Genomic DNA, 21,146 nt, shown 5'->3' with positions numbered 1-21,146 from the left:
CTTAGCAGGGCTGGTTTTTAAATAACATGTCCTATAGGACACACATTCATCACAGACCTGCACTACAGCCCATTCCCTCTTGGCAGGGTTCTCTAGAATGTGCACTCTTGACAAGGCCCTCGGGATCCGCATCATTCCATAGTGAAGCTTCAAGGAGGAGCGAGTGCAGACAGGTTGCAGTGAAGAAGAGCATTAACACTAAATAGTTAAATTAATAGGAGACTTCATATTATAAAAGTATTCTTCATCTGAAATGGGGATTCCCTAAAGGGGAGTTGCCTTGATGAATTTAAAATATTTAAAACAGAATTTGATTTACGTAAGATTTTTTAGGAGAATATCTGCTGAATAAAATGAAGTCTGCCAGGACTCATAAGTAAATCAAGCAAGTAGCATAAACCACTGCATGCAAAGAAACAAAAACAGTTTTCAATACTTAAATCAACTCCTGTTGGGTTTAAAATTATGTAGATATCTAATAATAGAACTGTCCAATTGTAGAACTGCAGAATGGAATACTCCAAACAAAGATTCCAAATTCTACACTGTAGGAGTTTAAATGAAGACTTAATGATCACTTGTCAGGGATATTGTAAAATGTGATTCATAATTTGAACAGGGTTCAGACTGAGGTTCCATCCACCTGTGTCAAATTAAATTGGAATTTTTAACTCCATAACTGACCTATTTTCTCAGTTGCAAGTACAAACATACTGAAAACTTAAAATATTCTTGAGTATTATTATTACTATAATATTATCAGTGGCTCACATTTTTGACTTTTAAGGTTTACAAAATATTTTATTTACAAAAAATCCGGTGAAGTTCCATGGTGCAAATATTAACTCCATTTTACAGATGAGGAAACCAAGGATCAGAGAGACAAAGTGAATTGTTCACAATCACACACACAATTAAGGATCAAAGGCTAGGTCTTGAATCTAAGCCTCCTGACTCCATGGCTCTTTCTATTGCTCACACAAAACTAAAATCCAATAGCTTGCTACCTGCAAAAACAGCAAAGAACTGAAGCCAAAGAAAGAATTGGTCCTATCCTCTAACACTTTGACCATATTGCTAAATGACTATCTGCCTCCACTTCCTCTCCTCTCAATCACTTCTCAATCCTTTGCAATCTAGCTCTCAACCTCAATACTCAAATGAAACAGCTCTCTCCAAAATTACTAATGATCCCCTAATTGTTGAATCCAAAGATCTGTACTTAGTCCTTCATCATTCTTGACCTCTCTGCAGCAGCATATGACACTGGACAACAGTGACCTCCTGTAACACCCTTCTGCTTTGGTTTTTTCCCTACCTACCTGACCATTCCTCAGTCTCCTTTGACAGTTCTTTACCCATTATCATGGCCCCTAACCATGGTCATCTTCCAAGGCCCAGTCCTGATCCCTCCTTCTCTCTCTCTATGCTCTGTCATTAGTGACCTCATCAACTCTTATAGGTTTAATCATCAATTTTACACAGAAAACTCCTGGATCTTTATACCCAGCCTCAGACTCTCTCCTCAACTCCACTCCCACATCATTAACTACCTATTGGACATGTCAAACTGGAAGCCCCATAAACATCTCAATCTCAGTGAGTTTAACTCATCACTTTTCCATAAAACTCTGCCTTCTACCAAACTTCTCTCATTTCTCTTAATGACACCATTACTTCTTCCAGTTTTAAAGGTTCATTACCTTGGACTTCCTAGAATCCTCAGTCTTTCTCATGTCACAGAGCCATTGAGTTGCTAAATCTTATCATTTTTACCTCCACCTCTCTTGCAATTGACCAGTTCTCTACTTGCATGGCAATGCCCTACATCAGGCGACCATTGCCTCTGGACTATTCCAATAGCCTCCTAATTGGTCCACTGCCTCAAATTTCCTTCCTGTGCATTCCATCTTCACACAGCTTTCAGAGCCTTGTCACTCCTCTAGTCAAACTCCAGTGACTACCTAGTAACTGTAGGATCAAATAAAAACTCCTCCCTTCAGCACTTAAAGCCCTTTAACAACCGGCCCAAACAATTTTAAAAGCCTTATCATACATTTCTTTTCTTGGGGCAGTAGATAAAGCACCAGCCCTGGAGTCAGAAGGACCTAAGTTCAAATCCAGCCTCAGCTGCTTGACACTTACTAGCTGTGTGACGTTGGGCAAACTTAACCCCACTGCCTAACCAAAAAAACCCCCAAACAATACATTTCTTTTCTTTCTGCATGTGACAGTTCAGCTGAACCTGACTTACTGTTCCCCACACACAGCACTGCATCTCATCTCTGTACCTCTGCACTGAAGGAACTCCACCCCTGTAACACTTTCTCTCAACTCCATGTCTTAAAATTCCTTGTTTCCTTCAAGACTCAGCTCAAGCACCACCTTCTACCTGTAGCTTTCCTGATCCCTCCAGTTCCTTGCGTTCTGTCTCTTAAAATAACCTTGTATATATTTTGTATATACTTATTTGTGTACATGTTATGTCCCAGGACAGAATGTAAGCTTCTTGAGGGAAGGAATTTCATTTTATCTGTCTTTGTATCCCTAGCACGGTGTCTAACACAGAAGGCATTTAATAAATGCTTGATGGATCAGTCACTTTAAGGTGCAAATAATCTGTTTTTAGTTCAAGGCTATTGGTATGATTCACTGAATGAAAATGAATATTTCATCCACCCACTCAACAACTATTTCTTAAACACCTGCCACATGTGAGCACTGTGTTTAGAATGAAAAGATAAAAATAGAGGGGAAAAAAATGTGGTTCCTGCCCTTAAGAAATTTACCTTCTACCAGGTGAACTACACTAAGGATATGTGAAAATACTCCAGGACTCCATTTCATTAGTAACATCAACTTGAGCAGGAGTAGTTTATAGTAGAACAGCATTTTACAAATGACTTTCAAACAAATTCTGTCACCAGTTCTTTATAACAACTCTACTGTGAAAGTGGAAAAGCCTGCCTTATTTTAAAGATGAGGACTAAGGCTCAGAGAAGTTAGCTGGATTACTAATGTCACAGAGCTAGTCAGTGGCAAAGTGAGGACCCAAAGGCACAGAACTCCCAGGTCATTTAGTGCAACCCCTAGTACCTCTACAATCCATCTCCCAAATGGCTACCCAACTGTCACTTGCACACTTCCTGTGACAAGGAACTCACCAGCTCCTGAAACAATCCATTCTAGTTTGCCACGGCTCTGTTAAGAAATTTTTTGTTATATTAAACTGAAAATCACTTTTCTGTAACTTCTGGTCATCGGTCCCAGCTCTGTCTCAGTACTTTTTCCACTTACAGTTGTTCATCTACTTATACCGTAGTTCCAAATTAAAATGGACCCACTGTCAGGGAGCATGTTTTCATTGGAGAACCACAAAAAGCAAGTAACACTTTAATCTAGCCGGGCTCACCTTTGTGCAAACTACCAAGACTGGGATCCCAAGATGATGTGTGAGCATGTTGTCTCCAAGCGGCAAGGTGACATCTTCACCACCTTGGGCTGAAGCTGGAGGTCCTCTCCTCTGTGGTGAGCCTTGATAGCCTTCCTCAGGTTCCACATACTCTTGAAAATCCTTCACAACTATAAAAGACAACACATTTCTAACAATATATTAGATGCTTTTTAAGTAGCAAGCCCTGGAAAACTGAACCACCCGTCCATTCCTTCCCGCCTCCCAAGAAAATCAAAGATTAAAGGATGTCAATGAAGACTACAAATTTTAAATAATCCAGTTAGAACTCTATCATTTTGGAGCAACACAGGCATTTTCCCAGACATCCTCATTGTAACTCTTTCTGAATTCTTAAAAATACACTATCCAGTGGTTTCCCATAGCACGTACTTTAAAAGCCAATGCATCTCAAGATAAATTTAGATAGTTTAGACTTTAAAAATATCATGGATAATTAAACTGCTTATAAAGTATGTGAATCTTTAAAATTACTAAAACACCAGAAACTCATTTAAGCCATACCAGTGAGAAGTTCTACATAAAGGGAAATAGAATAAAACACTTCCAAACTGCTATGGTATTTACATACTATAGAACAGAGCTGAATGTGCCCATATATCATCCCTATTACACATAAATAATGAGGATGGGAAACTCTTAGCTCAGAATACTCAGCTTCCTCACCTGTCAACTGAGAGGGCTGGACAGTGCCTCCTTCTAGCCCTAAATCCTAAGATCTACTGAGGCCCATCATTTAAAGCACTGTTCTTTGTAATTTGCAGTAACCATATAATAAGCTGTCCTGTCATAAATATAGCAATTCCTTAGAGTAATTTAACTAAAGAGAGAGAGTGTTGTGCAGAATTCTCCACTCTCTCTTCCACAACAGCTTATTCAACAAGGGTAGAATTTTCTGAAATAGTTGTTGTGGGGAATCAAACCTATGATCTCAGCCTCATTAGCAGTGCTTTAACCAAAAGAACTTACCAGCCACAGACAGGAAACAGTATCATTGCTTAGGCTCAGAGCTCCTTGATCTAAATACGGGACAAAGGAAGTTGGAAAAGGATGCACACAACATCATAAAACTTTGGCCTCAGAAGGAACACCAGAGATCATTCAGCTCAAAGCCCCCACAGTACAGAAGAACTAAGGCTGGAAGAGGGGAACTGACTTAGCCAAAGTAACACAAACCAGAACTAATCTAGCTCTCAACCACCAACCCTATGCTCTTTCTACTACACCATACTCCTTCCCTCTCGTGCCACAAAGAGAAGCTGCCAAATCACCCTTTCTTTCCATGTTCAACCAAAAAAGAGATCTGGATCTACAGAAGCCTCTAATCTTTTACCTTCACAAATGTCACCGGCTCCAGAGCTAGAAGTGACATTAAAGATAATTTAGTCTAATCCCTTCATTTTTCACATGAAGTAACAAAGTGAGAAAATAAAATCAAACAACTAATTTCAAAAGGGCCCCAAAACAGATATTACTCCTTATCCATGGGACAGATTTTTTAAGACTTAAAAATGCCAATGTGACAAACTCTTTTCAGCCATTATTATTGCATCAGCTTTGGATAGTTTAATTTGCAGAACACTGCTATACACATGAAGTTAGGGGGCTGATCAAATGTAAACTATTTCCAAATTGATGAAGCCCTCTGAACAGCACTGCGAATAGTGTTTTGTCTTTATACCTAATTTCTAATAAATTTCATTCAATGGATTTAAACTTCTAATATAAATGACCCAAGAAATATTCATGGCTGCATTGTGACCTGAAAAGCAGTGGTTTGACCCAAACCTGAAACACAATGTGTTCTAATGTGTCCATTACAATTATTAACAAGCACCAAGGAATGACTGGCCTTTTTGCTCCTTCTAAAAACATAACAAAACAGCAACTACAACAGACAGTATTAAAAAAAATTGTCCTTTAGAATACTGAACAGCAAGCAACTTATCTTTGATTTCGTGATGAAAATATTAAATGAAGGAAATTTCAATCTTGAAGAAAATTACATGTTATAACAATAATTTGCAGGTAAAGTGTTAAATATAAGGTGGTGGTGATATTACACCATGACTGTTTTATGTTTGTCTAGCATTTTCAAAGCATAGTCATATGTGTTTTTCCTTCACGACAAACACATAAAGCGACCAAAGAAAAACATTATCATCCCGGCTTATGGAGAGGCAGCATGGTAGCGTGGATAGAGAGATGACAGCTCAAGCCCTGACTCTGACATACACTGGCTATGTAACCCTGGGCCAATCACTTAACTTCCCAGGGCTTGAAGCATCTAAGGCAATAAGTTTCAGAAAAGAGGTCAACTAGCATTGGTAGAAGCAGCCTAGACTAGAACTGAGGTCTTGACCCTTAACCTTGTCCTCTTGCCCTCGAACTACAATGCCTCTTACTTGAGTAAGGCTCCCTCCTCTCAGATTATCACTATGCTTAACTGAAGCAATTTATCAAACTGGTGAAACAAATACATTTACTCTAGTTCTGTGTAATGTACTACAGAGAACTCAACAGAAACAGACCCTGCCAGGTTACAATCACTAGTTATTATCATCACAGGAAACAAACAGGTTTTGCAAAAACACTTCAAAAACATCAGATTACCTTTAAACATTTTATGACTGGTTTTTCAGAATGAGTAAGGTCTATAAGTGTGCAACATAGTATCATTTTAAGTTCATATTAAGATAGAAATCAGAATCAGCACTACCTCCAAACTAGAGCAGCAATAAACTTAAGGATGAACACCAAAGATAGGCTAGCCCACTCCACTCATCACAGCTTATACAATCTAAGTTTACAAAACAGTTCAGTACAGCTACAGCTTTGACGGATCATTTCTAGAATGAGATGGGATGTGAGGCAAACACACTTCCAAAAATGAGACTGCTTAAGAGTATAACTGAAAATGCTTCCATTATCTACTGGTTCATATTAATCAGAAGTCAGAATAACTAATTTCAGTCCTATTCAAATAACACCAAACCACTGTTTATACCAGAGTAAGCAAAACTCCTGAAACACTTTGGACAGTGTTTTGGAATCCTATGTTGGAAGAAATTCTAATTAAATAATTTTGTGGTAACTTGGTGAAGCACCAGCAATTTTGAACATTTTATGGGCTTTAATCAAGCTGGGTTCTCTGATCCTCAGAACGTTTCCATTGCTGTCTGGAGCCTTAGCAGTTTAAATGAGAAGAATCTCAGCTATATTTCAGTTTTACAAGTCTACATATTTCAGACAACTGTGTTTAACGGTGCAACACAACTAACAAGGAACACCAGAAATCCCACTTCGAACTTTTTTTTCACATGAAGAACCTTTTTAACTCATGTTCTACCTAAATTAAACCCTGTACATTCTGCATCCTGCCAAAGAAGCACACATGAAATTAAATGTCATCTAGTAATTGGGGCACCACAGCCTCACACCTAGTCCCTAGGCAACCAACAAATTCCTGGAGTTGGGCTGTGACCTCTTCAAGTCCTTTCTAGTTCTCTCTTCAAGTCCTTTCTAGTTCTAAAATTCTAAGATTCTATGAATATTTTCCTCTTCTTTCTGCCTATTCAATGTCCTTGTCTACTGGCTAATTCATAAAGCGCAAGACTATGTCAGGCCTATATCATAGCAACACCAAGGGCTACTATCTCCAGAATCAAATATAAAATCTCTTTGACTTTTAAAGCTCTTCATAACCTGGCCTCTTCCTATCTTTCTAATTTTCTTATATCCTACTCACTTCATGGATTCTATGATTCCAGGGACACTGGCCTCCTTCCTGTTCTTCCCACAAGACACTCCATCTCCCAACTCTGGGCTTTTCAGTGGCTGCCCCCTTAGCCTGGAACTCTCTCCCTCATCCCTACCTTCTAACTTCCCTGGCTTCACGTCTCAGCTAAAATCCCATGTTCTACAGGAGCCTTTCCTGATCCACCCCCACTTAACATTAGTGCCTTCCCTGTTTACTATCTCAAATTTATCCTAAATACATCTTACTTGCACATAACTGTTGGCCTGTTATCTCTCCCATTAGACTGTGAACTCCTTGAAAGAATGGTCTATTTTTGCCTTTCTTTGTATCTCTAGTGTTTAGCACAGAGCATGGCACAAAGAAAGTACTTAATTGCTTGGTAACTTGTCTCCAAACAAGCCTATGTTTACTCCACCCTAAAAAAAACCCCTTACTGATTCACTCAACCCCCACTACCTATCATTCCATATCTCTCCTCTCTTTTGGCGTTAAACTCCTTGGGAAGGCTGCCTACAGTTCACGTTACAATCTGTGCCTTTGCTGCCTGTCACCTCACTCTTTAATTCTCTATAGTCTGGCTTCTGCCCTCATCATCCAACTGAAACTGCTCTCTCCAAAGTTTCCAATAAACTCTTAGTTGCCAAATCCAATGGCCTTTTCTCTATCTTCATTCTCCTCAACCTCTCTGCAGCCTCTAACATTATCAATCACACTCCTCTCTAGGTTTTCATGACATTTCCAGGTTCTCTAAGCAACTAGGCAGCACAGTGAAGTTGAGTCTGGAGTCAGAAAGACCTGAGTTCAAAACTGGCCTCTCATACACACAAACTAATTGTGTAACCCTGGACAAGTCACTTAATATATCTGCTCAGTTTCCTCAACTGTAAAATGGGGGTAATCATAGTACCTACCTCCCAAGGTGGTCGTGAGGATCAAATGAGGTATTTGTAAAGCACTTAGCACAGTGCCTGGCACACGGTGGACACTTAATAAATGCTTGGTTTCCTTCCTTCTTTCTACCTACCTTGGGCTTCTCCTTAAGTCTCCTTTGCTAGATCTCAGTCCAAGTTGCATCTGCCTACAGAGGGTATGCCTCAAAGCCCAGTCCTGAGCCCTCTTCTCAGGTCCCTCTACACTATTTCACTTGGTGATTACATTGGCTCCCATGGATTCAACTATCATCTCTATGCTAATGGTTCTCAGAACTATTTACCCACTCCTAACCTCTCTCCTGACCTCCAGTCTGGTATTTCTAATTGCACACTGGACATCTTAAATTGGATGTATTGTAGACAACTTAAACTCAACAAGTCTAAAACGGAACTCAAACTTTCTCCCCAAGCCCGTCTGTTTTCCTAATTTCCTTATTATTGGTTGAGGGTACCACTATCCTTCCACTCAGGCTCAAAACCTCAGTGTCATCCTTGACTCCTCACTTCCTTTCATCCCCCCATATCCAACAGGTTGGATTTCACCTCTGTGACATCTCTGGTATACACCACCCTCCACACTGTAGAAGACCCTCATTATCTTATGCCTGGGCTACTGCTTAGCCTGCTGGTTGGTCTCTCTGCCTTAAATGTCTTCCTACTCCAATCTATCTGCCAAAAAGATCTTCCCAAAGTGCAGGCTTGACCATACTGCCTCCCCCCCCAACCCCCCCGCCAATAAATTCCAGTGGCTTCTTACCATCTGTAGGCCCAAATATAAAATCTTGTTTGATATACGAAGCCCTTCATAACCTTTCCAGTTTTCTCATACCTTACACAGCCCTAGGTACTCTGACCCAGTGCCACTAGCCTCCATGCTGTTCCTCAAACAAGACTCCACATCTCCTAACTCTGGATGTTCTTTTCACTGGGTGTTCTCCATGCCTGGAAATCTCTCCTTCCTCCTCTCTACCTCCCAGCTTCTGTGGGTTGAAGTCCTAGCTAAAAGCCCACCTCTTTACAACCTCACCTCCACCTCCAACCCTGCCCCACTCTCTGCCCCCTTAATGCTAGTGCTTTCCGTCTCTTTATTCTCTCCAATTTATCCTCCATATATCATATTTTTACACAGTTGTTTACATATTTTCTCCTTCATTAGGCTGAGAGCTGAGAGAAGGATCTACTTTTGCTTTTTGTTGGGGTTTTTTTTGTATTCCCAGCACTCAGCAAAATGCCTGGTACACTACAGGCATTTAATAAATGCTGCTGACGACTATTCAAAATTGTCTCTATTCTTTAAGGCCTAGCCTGAATTCCACCTCCCCTATGAAGCTTCTTCTCAACTTTTTTTCCATTGCATTCTTAAAAGTGTCTATAGTCTATAACATATTAAACAGTATTTTTCATACACTTGTGTATTTCCCCTATGATCTTGCTCCTTGGGAGATAGAAATCCACATGTCTTCATATTATTATCACCTCCACTTTAAAGGTATGTCAACTATACAACAAGTCTCAGAGGTTCCAAGTTAAGCCCTTGGTTCCCCTGACATATATTATGGCTTTAGGTCACTTCTAAGTTTCAAGTAGGGTTAACAGGTAAACCTTCCAAAACATTTATTTAAAAGGTACTGCCTAGTTCTACTGCTCTGGGTTAAGGCAAGGGACCACCCAAAATATACAGCTGAGAAGGAAACAGTTCTTTAATGTAAATACTATCTTTCAATCACTTTTCCTTTAAAAATAGAAAAACTCAAGGATGAATAATGAAGACACTATAGGATAATTCAACATCTGGAAGAATCTCACTATCAAGATGAAACAGCCAGCTGACAGAATTAAAGCTTGTCCTGGGAAAACATCTAATTCAAACCTTTCATTTTAAAGTTGAGGGAACTGAGACTCAGAGAGGTTAAGTAATTTTTTCAAGACTGTTCAGGTGAGTCTCAGGTCTTCTTTAGCCTAACCACATTATTAACATTCAACTTAAGACTAACAGACACTTTAGCACACAAGGCAAAAAAAAAACTGTCATCCCAAATGTCTAATACATTGGAGGTAGGGATGAGAACAAAGGTTAACCAGAATTAGAATAAATTTACAGCACTAGACAGGACAAAAAAACCCCAACATTATAAACATTTTGCACATAGATATAGTACATGAGAGCTGGAAAGGACCTTAAAAATCACCTAGTCTGATCCCATCATTTTGCAGAGAAAGAGAATGAGGCCCAGGAGGGTAGGGAGGAAAAGTAGCATGCCCAAGGTCACATGGCTAGTAAGTGGCAAAGCAAACCCAGGTCTCCTAAATCTTACTCTGGGGATCTTGCTGCCTCCAAGCTCGATTGAAGCTGTTTTAAAAAACAAAACAAAACAAACCCAAAAATGAAATATCTCTGAAATGGTATCACACTATAAAAATGAGCTCAGAATAATCAATTTATCACAATCAATCTACTTCTCTACATACCATACTATATGTGTATAGGCCACAAAATTGCCCCATGTTCAGAAGCAGTTTGCTTTAGTGCCTAATCCTGGGGAAAAAACCCTCATTATCTGTAAAGGTCAGTTGTTTGATACTGGCTAGCTGAACTGCATAGCAATCAATGCAGCAAATACAGCTGAGAAAATTTAGAAAAGACAGGTTGAAAGGATCAACTATAAAGCTCCCAGTGTCTGTGGGATACTTGAACTGACATGTGACAGAAGGCACAGGCAAAATGAAGAGCGTGACAGGAAGACATGGGATGTGGAATTTGATTTGAAAAGCAAACCTAATATTCAGGAACCATCATTCAGAGTGTCGGTTATAATGCACGAGTTAGCAATGTGAGGATACTGTATACCATGCCCAAAAGGGCCCTCATTAATTCATTGGAGTGATGTCATACTGTGGAAATAAGCCAGTTTGAGCAGAGCCAACCCTTGTCAAAGACTGTTGCTGCTGCCGCGGCCACTCCTACTCTTCTGGCAAGTGGTCAGATGCTCATGTAACTGCACAGAAGCAAGGGAGAGGAAAAACAATCTTCTGAACCACATATATTTTAAAACAAAAAACAATCCCTCCCCTCCCAAACCTCCTTCAAACTTGAAAATCAAGTCCTTTATTTTAAAAGAACTCTTATTTTAATAAACACAACACAGCCTACCACTTAACAACAGAAAATGGACTTTTAAATGCTCTAATTTTTAATTTAAGCACTTGAATTCAGAAACAAACCACTCTAGTACTGGCTTATGTCTGAATTCTCTGACAGAATTATGCTTTCAATTTTTATTTGTTCTCCTACAGGTTAATGAAGGAAACTAGCTTTCTCCTGCAAAATAATGTAACTCCTACAGGGAGCTTCAGGCTATACAGACCACAGACTCAAAAACTGTCAGAACTATATGGGACCTTAGCAATCACCTTGCCTGGAGATCATCCTTACTTTACAGGAGAGGAAATATAGCTCCTCAAGGGGAAGTGACTATCTCGTAAAGCTATTACATGTTAGAGTCAAGACTTGGACCCAAGTTTCCTAACTGCAAAACCAGAGCTGTTCCCACAACAAACTGGGGCCTGCTAAAGAGTTCTGAGGCCACACATGAAAACAACAAAAAAGACCCAAATATCAGATCATGTTTAAATAAGGAAAGCCTTATTGTACATCCTTCCCTTTGAAAACCACACACACAAAAATTACCTTAATCTTCTGGTCAACGGGGGAAAGCAAATACCAATCAAACTCACTTCATACAGAGAAACCAACTGGGGATATGAGGAGAGCCTTGAAAATGTTCTGAGACCCTAAGATGAAAAGGGCTGAACTCTCAAAGAGCATTTTCAATGCAATCATTCATTCAACAAACTTTTTATTAAGCACCTTCTACGTGCTTACTTCTTCAAAGAGAGGATCTTGAATGTCCAAAATATTACCCACCTATTAAAATGAGGGAGGCAGGCGCCACTCAAAGAATCTACCATGAAAACAGGCTCATAATTACACTCTCATGCAGAAGAATGTATTGTACTTACACTTTTGCTCCATGTCTCTCATTTCTTCTGGTGGGATTTTCATTTTATCAATGTGCTCCCGCAAAACACTGGCCCATTTCTGTAACGATTCCATAACAGTCCAAGGCCTAGACATATCTGCTACAAAGATGACTAAAGTCTCTTGCAGGGTTTCTGCAGAAACAGCAAACTTCAACAGGCCTTTATGGTACAAATCTCCATCCAGGATCCACACATTGCAACGTGTCTGATCTGTGGAGAAAAGAAAATAATGTAACCATTCAACACTCAAGTTTGCTGCCACAGCAACTGCATCCTAGAAAAGTATCAGTAGATCTTTAATGTCAAAATAAAGTCAATATAAATAAAGTCAAAATAAAAAAAAACACCTATAACTAGAAATGTTTTATTTACAAAGGAAAATATACCCAAGAATCATGTGCATATAAACTGCTTTATCCCTTAAAGAAGTGATGAGAGGATATTTACAAATATCCTCAAAGCAACCTGAAGTGTGTACAACCTACAAAAAAAAATACTATGCCCTTTGCTACTTTTATTGGAAATCAAGGTTTTGTTACAAGAGAAGGCTATATTTGGAAATAAATGTGGTATAAAAACAAGATATCAAGAAAAAAAAGGAACGTTACTTTTTTTTCTTCCAAATTTAAAAGGTAGAATTTGAGGAATGAGATGACAAATGCTGACATATTAAGGTTGTACAATTTCATACATTACTTGATCTGCATACAAGTCCCGTTAGGCAATTACTAGAGGCCCATTTTACAGATGAAGAAACTGAGACTCAAAATCTTTCACTGCCAGGAAGCAACAAGAAATCGATATGCTACTATTTGCCAATAGTGCCATTTTCATTAAATAAAATTGAAATTTGAGACTCCCACATTAACACTTTCTTTAAACCTCATAATTATGGGCTATTTTAGAAAGTGCTTTTCACATAACATTTTATTTAACTCTCACCTCAACTCTGGGGCTTCTTACCCTCTTTTTGGATGAAGCAGCTAAGGTAGAGAGAAGGTAAAGAATTCTTTGGCATGAAGCATCAGGATGCATACAGTGCATCCTCTTCCCTTGAAACAGAAGCTTCTTGAAGACAGGAGCCTCTTTTTGTCACTGCATCTTCAGCATTTTGCACAAATTGGGCACTTAATGTTTTCTAAATGGAAATTGGCACCCTTGTCCCACCCCTATACCCACCCCCTACTCCCAGTTTGCAAATCTTACATTAGAAATGCCAGCCACGATTATTACTGTTATTATTACTAATGGCAATCATCAGGCCTGGTGGACAGCTCCATGGCTTGTTCCTTTCATGTTCCACTCTGTCAAGCCCAGGGGCCTTGCTCTCCCCTTTTCACAGCAGGCCCCTTCAGCGCCCACCTCGAGTATCACCTGTGTCTGCCCAACACCTCTCCTCATGCCCCCTTTCCTTCTGCCATTATTTTACCCCTTTCTTCACCTCAGATTATTTTGTATTTACCTGTTATTTACTTTTTGTCGGACATGTTGTTTACCTTCAGTAAAACATAAGTTCTTTGGGAAAAGGGACCATTTCATTTTTGCCTTTCTATGACCAGTGACTGGCACACAGGGCCAGGTAGAGAGAAGGTATTTATCAAATGTTCTGTAAATTAAATTAAATTAAATAATCAGCTCTTAGTTCACACATCCCCAAATGAGTAGCCCAAGAAATGCCTCTGGTGACAATCTTTCCAAATTTGTCAAGGGTTATTTTTGGTGGGGGGAGTTATTTTTGGGAGACTAACAGTTCTTATCATATTACAGTCACCTTCAAATGCATACATTTTAAATCAAAACCATTTGATTATATGCCTATATCACTAAAGCAAAAAAGGTTAAAGAGAAATGAGATTTATTTGCTTCTAGTCAGAATAGTGCTTCAAGTAAAGACAAACTGACATCTAATTATATACCTCAAAATATCTATATTAAACATTTATTATAACTCACATTTACAACAGCTAATTTTTTTTAAAGCCTTTTCTCACAACAACTTATATGGTAGGTAGTGAACAGTATTATCCCCATTTAACATATGAGGAAAACAAAGCTCAAGGAAGGAAAAAATGTTTGCCCTAAGGTGAACAGCTAGTAAGCAAACCAAACCCGAGCTTCCCTGGTTCTAAGCCCCAAATTTTTTTTTTATATATATATATATATATATATATATTACACCAGGCTGCCTATAAAATTAGCTATTATGGCAACCTCAAAGAAATCTGAATGAGGAGTTACAACACTACTTCTACTTAGAGGAAGGAGGGTGCAGAGGAAAGACACAGGTAAGTAGATTGGATTCTAGTCCTCACTAACTTGCTGTGTGACCCAGGTAGGTCACCTAACCTCTCTATAAAATGAAAATAAAACCTCCCTCAAAGGACTGCAGTCATAAGTATCACATGAGGTAAGCCATGTAAAAGCCCTCTGCAGTTATAACGTCCTATAAGTATAAACATTATTAATGGTATAAGGACATGAAAATGCTTTGGCACAAAATGAACTCTGACTACTCCACAATGAAGACTATCCACGCTACGTATTTGAGAAATAAGGAAAAAAAGTTAAGAAACAAAAAGCGAAGGACAAAGTTTTCATTTGTTCAAAGTCTGCCCCATCTCATCTGCGGCTGCAATGTGGATATTCTTCATATTACCTGAAGAGTCTCTAAGAGTGGGCAAACAAATCTGTTCTTGAGTCTTGCAGGAAAGGAGGGTCTGAAAGGACTTTAGCACCGAAGCCAATGTAACTACCCCCAACATTCCGATTTATGTGCTCAAAAGGCAAATCTAAAACATGCTGAAGAAAGCTAGAAAATTCAAAGGGTGAGAGTTACAAGTTTAAACACTGATTTTAAAAAATATATTAAAAAGTAAAGGGAGCGTAGTATAGTAGAGAAACAACTGGGAACCAAGAAGACCTGGATTTGAGTCTAGCCGCTGAACTAATAATGGCTGTTGTTTGTTGTTTCAGGCATGTCTGATTCTTGTGACCCCATTTGGGGTTTTCTTGGCAAAGATACTGGAATGGTTTGTCATGTCCTTCTCCAGCTCATTTTACAGATGAGAAAACTGAGGCAGAAACGGTTAAGTGACTTCCCCAGGGTCACCCAGCTAGTAAGTGTCTGAGGCCAAATTTGAATTCAGGAAGAGAAATCTTCCTGACTCCAGGCCAGCGCTCTGTGCACTGCATCACCTAGCTGGTTGTTTAACCTTGGACTAACCACTTAAAATATTAATATCTAACCTAAGAGATCACTGAGGCCAATCTCCTTCATTTTACAAATGAGGGAAATGAGGTCTAAAGAAGTAAAGTGGTGTGCCAAATGTGTTCTATTTCATTTTGTATCAGCCTTCCTAGAATGTTAAACGTCCTCGGCAAGATTTTATTATTTTTTTGTCAACATAACCCAATCTGAAGGAAAGTATTCCATTTTTATTGTAGCCTTTACATTCAGATGAACCTTCTTACCAAAAAAACAAAAACACCCCTGAAGATGATAACATTTCTTCATTTAAAAGCCAAAACTCCAAGCCATAGCAGCCACAAAAGCAGGCAAGGGATTTCATGAGTAAACGTCAGTTAACCGCAGAACTACAGAATTTAAAATGGTGTAACAGCAGCACAGAGATACCTTCTCCTATCAGCAATCCAATAAATTAGTGCTGAAAAATGTTTTAAAAAATCCAAACTTCCAATATATCATTTCAGGAGTTTTTCAGAGGAAAATAACAGGCTACCAGACCAAGATATCAAGGCAGACTCCTGAAAAGATCCTCTCTCTATATGAACTTAAGTAAGCTTTAATTTCTACTATTAAACCAAAGTCTGCAAACACAGGAGTAGATGTATTTTCTGTTTTCTATAATATTTTTTCAAAGGACAGAAGGGGCACTATTTAACACAAAAAAACCCCCCAACACATTTTCATGTGTAAATTCTCCCTCTCACACATTCTATATTGCAACCAAAACATCTCATACTTTCCCCACTTTATACAATTGCTCTTATTATTTACCACACCTGGAAGAACCCTTTGTTCCCCAACCAAATTTTGCCTGTTGAATTTCTACCTAGAATTCAAGGCCCAGCCGAAATGCTACATTCTGTAGGCATCCTGTCGTGGTTCTGCAAAGTGGAAGTGATCTCTTTTTCACATGCTCCTACAGCAATGTGGGATCCAGGCCCCAAAGGGGTGGCTGCTCATTCTGCTTAAATAAGCTGGGAGTCACCAACTCCAATCCTTCTGGTGAGATGGGGGACCACCAGGCCTTACTATCTGTCCCACTTCTATGCCCTCTAGGCACTGTCATCTGACCTACTGATATATCTTAAGGACCCCTGGGCCTTGCCATCTGTCTCACTCTTAAACTCTTAGGACTCTTTTCATCTGCACTTTAACTCTTCTTTCCTGAAAGGTGTTGTGTACATAACCAGTGTCGGGTGGAAGACCTGGGTTCAAGCCCTGCCTCAACACATTATGACCGTGTGATCCTGGGCAAGAAACTTAACCTGTCAGTGGTCTAGGCCAGGAGTGTTGTTCTCAAATAGAAATGGGGGCCACTAAATCATGATAAGGAACCCTGTGGGATGCATACTGACTTAGAAAACCACAAAGTAACATGATCTATGTTTTATTTTATTTTGTTGAATATTTTCCAATTACATTTTAATCTGGTTGCATTTCATCTGGCCGCACTAAGGGAGGAGTGTTGTGGGCTGCATGTTTGACACTTCTGCTCAAGGGGACTCTCTAAAACGTGCCAATCTGTACTGGAAAAGTTTCTTCATGGGAAAGTTTCCTATACCAATGCAATGGCTGGTCCAGTCCCTAGTCTATTTTCCCACAATTACAGTGTGAACTCCTTGAAAACGGAGACTCTTTATTTTTTCTATTTGCATTCCCAGCACTTAGAACAGTGCTTGCATTGGCACATATTAAGCACCTAAAAAATGCTTTATTCGTGATGGGTTGGAACAACTTACCATCTCTATCTTCATCATGAATGTTAAGGTATAGATATTCTAAACCTCTTCCTTTTTTGCTGTGCTCTGCTCCTTGTAATTTAGCCAAGAGTGTTGTTTTACCTGAACCATCTTCACCTAAAAATAATATTTAGAAGAAAAACATAAGAATGTAATTACTCAGTACACAGAAATCATGTTGATATTCTGAAAGAAATAGGTATAGCTTCCACATTTATACATATATCCTGACATATAACAGAAACCCTTCAAAAAACTGATTTCACAGCACAGGACAAGACTCAAACTTATGTTAACAAACTTTTATAGTTATGTTTTGGCAGGACAAGGAACTTATTAAAAAAATGGAATAAAGGATATCATCAAAGAACTGTATAATCATAAAACAGAAGCCGGTCACCTGGCAAGAGGCATGACCTAATGGACAGTTCTTATACTCCACCGACATCTTCACATGAGGACAGAGTGAAGGCCTCTCAGCACAATGGGTAAACCCCCTCAACCTATGGTGAACTTAAGAAAAGACATGGAGAAGACTGTCTCACAGGATGGGCAGATGTAAAAGGGCTACAATCTGCTCTGTTGAAGGGAACATCCATACCAATAAGATCACAATTCTATTTCAGTATTTTAGACTTGAGATTTTTAAACCTGGAGCATCAATGATCAATGGATCTAGCCCCTTACTTTTGCGGATAAGAAAACCCAGGCCCAAGAACATGACTCGTCACATAAGGTTACACACTAGCCACAATGGTAGAAATGAGTTTAAAATCTAGGCTTTCTGATTTCCAGTTCAATGCTTTTTTCTTTACTTCACACTACTCTCACCTATCCAAGGTATACCTAGATCTCTGTAATAATAACCCAAGTTATAACCTATTCTTTCATGTGGAAAAATAAATGAATTTGGCTCTACCTAAAATTTGCCCAAAAAAGTAAATGAAGAAGTCAAAGAATAAGTTGGGGTCAATCTCTTACTAGCAAATATGTTAAGACGGACTATTACAAAGAAAACAGAGTTATAAGATACAGTAAATCTAAAATGACAACCTTAAACCTTCAGTGTTTAAATAATAAGGTCTGACCGTGACAGCCAAAGTTCACTAACAGAAAATTCAGTCAGTGGCAGGATAGATCCCAACATCTGCTTTCAACATCGGTGTATCTTCTTCACCAGCACTGTGAAGGCTGGGAAACTAATGAAAATAATTATAGAGCTAAGCAAAACTACAAGTCTCAAGCAGACTCTATAATTATCTCCAATTTATCCTGTATCTATCCGGTTTGTACATAGTTGTTTTCATGTTGTCTCCCCCATTAAGAATGAATCCTGAGGAGCAGGGGATTTTTTTTTTGCCTTTCTTGGTATTCCCAGTGCCTGGAACACAGTAGGTACTTAAAAAATGTTTGATGAATGGAGCTGATTTATTTTGTTATTCTTCCTTTCCACTCACTTTAGTGACCTTTGCCACTGTAACGGAATAATTCTACACAACCAGAGGGTCAGAGAGTATTTAAAACAACAACAACAACAAAAAGGGAACTGCATAATCTGGAAGAATGAGGAAAATAAAAATATGGTTAGTTTAAAATCTATCCACATTACATCAGCCGAAACAAGGAAGTTTCAAAGTCTACAGAGGGAAATATCCCAAAAGCCCAGTGGGTACTTAGCACTTCCTTAACCGCAAAACCCAGCTCCCAAGATCTTCCCCCACTTCCAGCAATGCCTCGCGGCCCAGCCCGGGGCCGGGTGGCCCACCTTCCCCACCCTGCTCCAGAGGCCACTTACCAAAGACGAGGATGTTTTTGCCCGCCGGTAACTTGGACCTGGACCGGGTGGAGACTTCGCTCAGGATGGACGACCTGCGGGGTCACAGCGCAGCCGTCAGCCGGGCGGGGACACACAAGGTTAGCGTCTCCCCGACCCCCACGGCTCACTGGCCCCGACGCTGGGCGTGGGGTGCGGGGGAATGCGGCACAGCCCAGGATCGCGCCGCGGGCTCCCAGGGGTGTTCCTGGGGACACCCGTGTTTCTTCCCTCGTGGGGAAGCAGGGGGAGAAGCCCCTCTCCTGCCTCCGACACCGTCCTGGGGATAGCAGAACGCTAGAGGCCTGTGCATCGTCACAGAGAACAGACCCCGGCTGCGGAGGACCTCAAACGGGCCTGAAATGCTGGTCTGGGGCACCCGAAGGGGGGAACGGAGGGAAAAGCGAGGCTGGAGAGCGAGAAGCAAGATAACCACGACTAGTATTTACATAACGCTTAAGGGTTTGCAAAGCTCTTCCCAGACGCGTTACTTCGGTCCTCACAACAGCAGCTCTGGGAGGGAGGTGTTATAATCTCCGTTTTACGGAAAAGGAAAAGTGAGGCGGGCAGAGGCCAAGTGACTCGCCCAGGGTCACAACTATTAGTGTCAGGTCGGATCTGACCTCCAGTCTTGCTGACTCCAAGAGAGAGAAAAGGAGATGGGGGGGGAGGGAACGAAGTGGCGGATGAGAAGGGGGCCCGGCGGCGGCCCCTCAGCGCGGAGCCGGGAGGGAGGGAGGCGGGCGGAGGCTGCCCCACCATCCCCGCCGTCCCGCCCGGTCCGCGGCCCCGCCCCGCCTGGCCCGGCCCCGGAGCCCGGGCCGCCCTCGGCCCCTCCTCACTCAGCCCATCGGTCCTCCACTCACCACAGGTTCTGCCCCTCGTCCTCCTCGCTGGGCAAGTCCCCGGCGCCAGGGGCCCCGGACCCCTCAGGCCCCAGCAGCAGCTTCTTCTCCACCCCCACCGGCGCCATCTTGCCAACTGCAGCCACAAAGAGGGCCTTCCCCCGGGCCCGCCGAGGACCCCGCGCCGGCGGGGTGGCCGAAGCCACGCCTGTCCCGACACCGAATTACCTCACCCCTCTGCGGCCGCCATGGCCGCGGCCCTACGCCAGATCACCCGTCATTCCAGAGACCTGCCTCCCTGAACAGCCTGACAGGACAAGCGAGGGCAGCAGGGCGTGCGGCTTGCTGTCAGGCAGTGATGAAGACAGCTAAGAATCCGAAGGCTTGGCTCTGTGACACCGCGAGGAGCCGCCCTGAATCTGAGGAGCGCGACAGCGCCCCCTCCTGGCCTGAAGGAGGACGGCAGCCACGGCCGCGACCTCCGGAGCTCTAGTCTGGTACCCGGGCTCCTCCATCCTGGGAGAGCATCACTGAATTCCAGGGCCCTCCGTGACCGCAGAAGGTCAGCCACAGGGTGCCAGGGCTTGCAAGGGACTTTGGATAATATATTTTCCCGGGATCCAGAGCTCAAAGGAATCTTCGAGATCAACTTCATTTTTACAAATGGGGAAACTGAAGCCCAGGAGTGGGGAAGGGACTTATCCAGTATCACAAGAGGCCAGTGAGAAAGCCAAGAGTAGCTTTGTTCAAATCGTCTTACTCAGAATCCAGGGCTCTTTGGGTAAGGGAGTGAAGATAATGGGGTCCCTGATTAATTTGATCAGTTTTTCAATCAACCCACTACTAACATTTATACAGGGCTTTTTTTTTTTAATTTTGCAAAGTGCTTTTAGTACATTATCTTGAGTCTCACAACAGTGCTGTGAGGCAGGTACTGTGGGTGTGGTTATTTCCATTTTACAGATGTGGATTGACTTCCTGTTCCATTCCAGCAGACTACTTTCTCTGTCATCTCTACTTGGCTTGTCTTCAGTCACTCCTTGTCTAGTATTTGCTTTTCTACTGACTGCAAGGTATGCCCATGTCTCCCCCATTATCAGGGGATCCTCGTTTGATCCTTCTATTCCTGCTGGCTGTCATGTTCTGTCTTTCCTGACTATTGTGGCTGCACTCCTGGAGAGGGCTGTCTGCAATGGGTCCTCCACTTTTTTTCTTGCTCTCTTCTTAACTTTCTCTGGTCTGGCTTCTGACCTCACATTTGGCCAGGATGACTCTCCCCAAGGTTGCTAGCAGTCTC

The 21,146-nt window shown here is 41.2% G+C and overlaps 1 protein-coding gene across 1 annotated transcript in view; it reads right to left on the bottom strand.

Annotated features, from left to right (window-relative positions):
• DYNC1LI2 (dynein cytoplasmic 1 light intermediate chain 2) overlaps positions 1–20,007 on the bottom strand; it is a 49,844-nt gene extending 29,837 nt beyond the window's left edge. Inside the window, exons 1-5 of the mRNA XM_020989442.2 lie at positions 19,871–20,007; positions 18,987–19,060; positions 17,192–17,308; positions 12,185–12,415; positions 3,413–3,582 (exon numbers count right to left, since the gene is read on the bottom strand). Coding sequence (XP_020845101.1) covers positions 3,413–3,582; positions 12,185–12,415; positions 17,192–17,308; positions 18,987–19,060; positions 19,871–19,977 — 699 coding nt within the window. The 5' untranslated portion in view covers positions 19,978–20,007. The remainder of the gene's footprint in view (positions 1–3,412; positions 3,583–12,184; positions 12,416–17,191; positions 17,309–18,986; positions 19,061–19,870) is intronic.
• Between the last annotated feature and the right edge of the window lie 1,139 nt (positions 20,008–21,146).

Source organism: Phascolarctos cinereus, unplaced genomic scaffold (genome assembly GCF_003287225.1).
Source record: "Phascolarctos cinereus isolate Bilbo 61053 unplaced genomic scaffold, phaCin_HiC Scaffold_2;HRSCAF=192, whole genome shotgun sequence".
Classification (NCBI taxonomy): domain Eukaryota; kingdom Metazoa; phylum Chordata; class Mammalia; order Diprotodontia; family Phascolarctidae; genus Phascolarctos; species Phascolarctos cinereus.
This window is presented reverse-complemented; position numbering and strand designations above follow the sequence as displayed.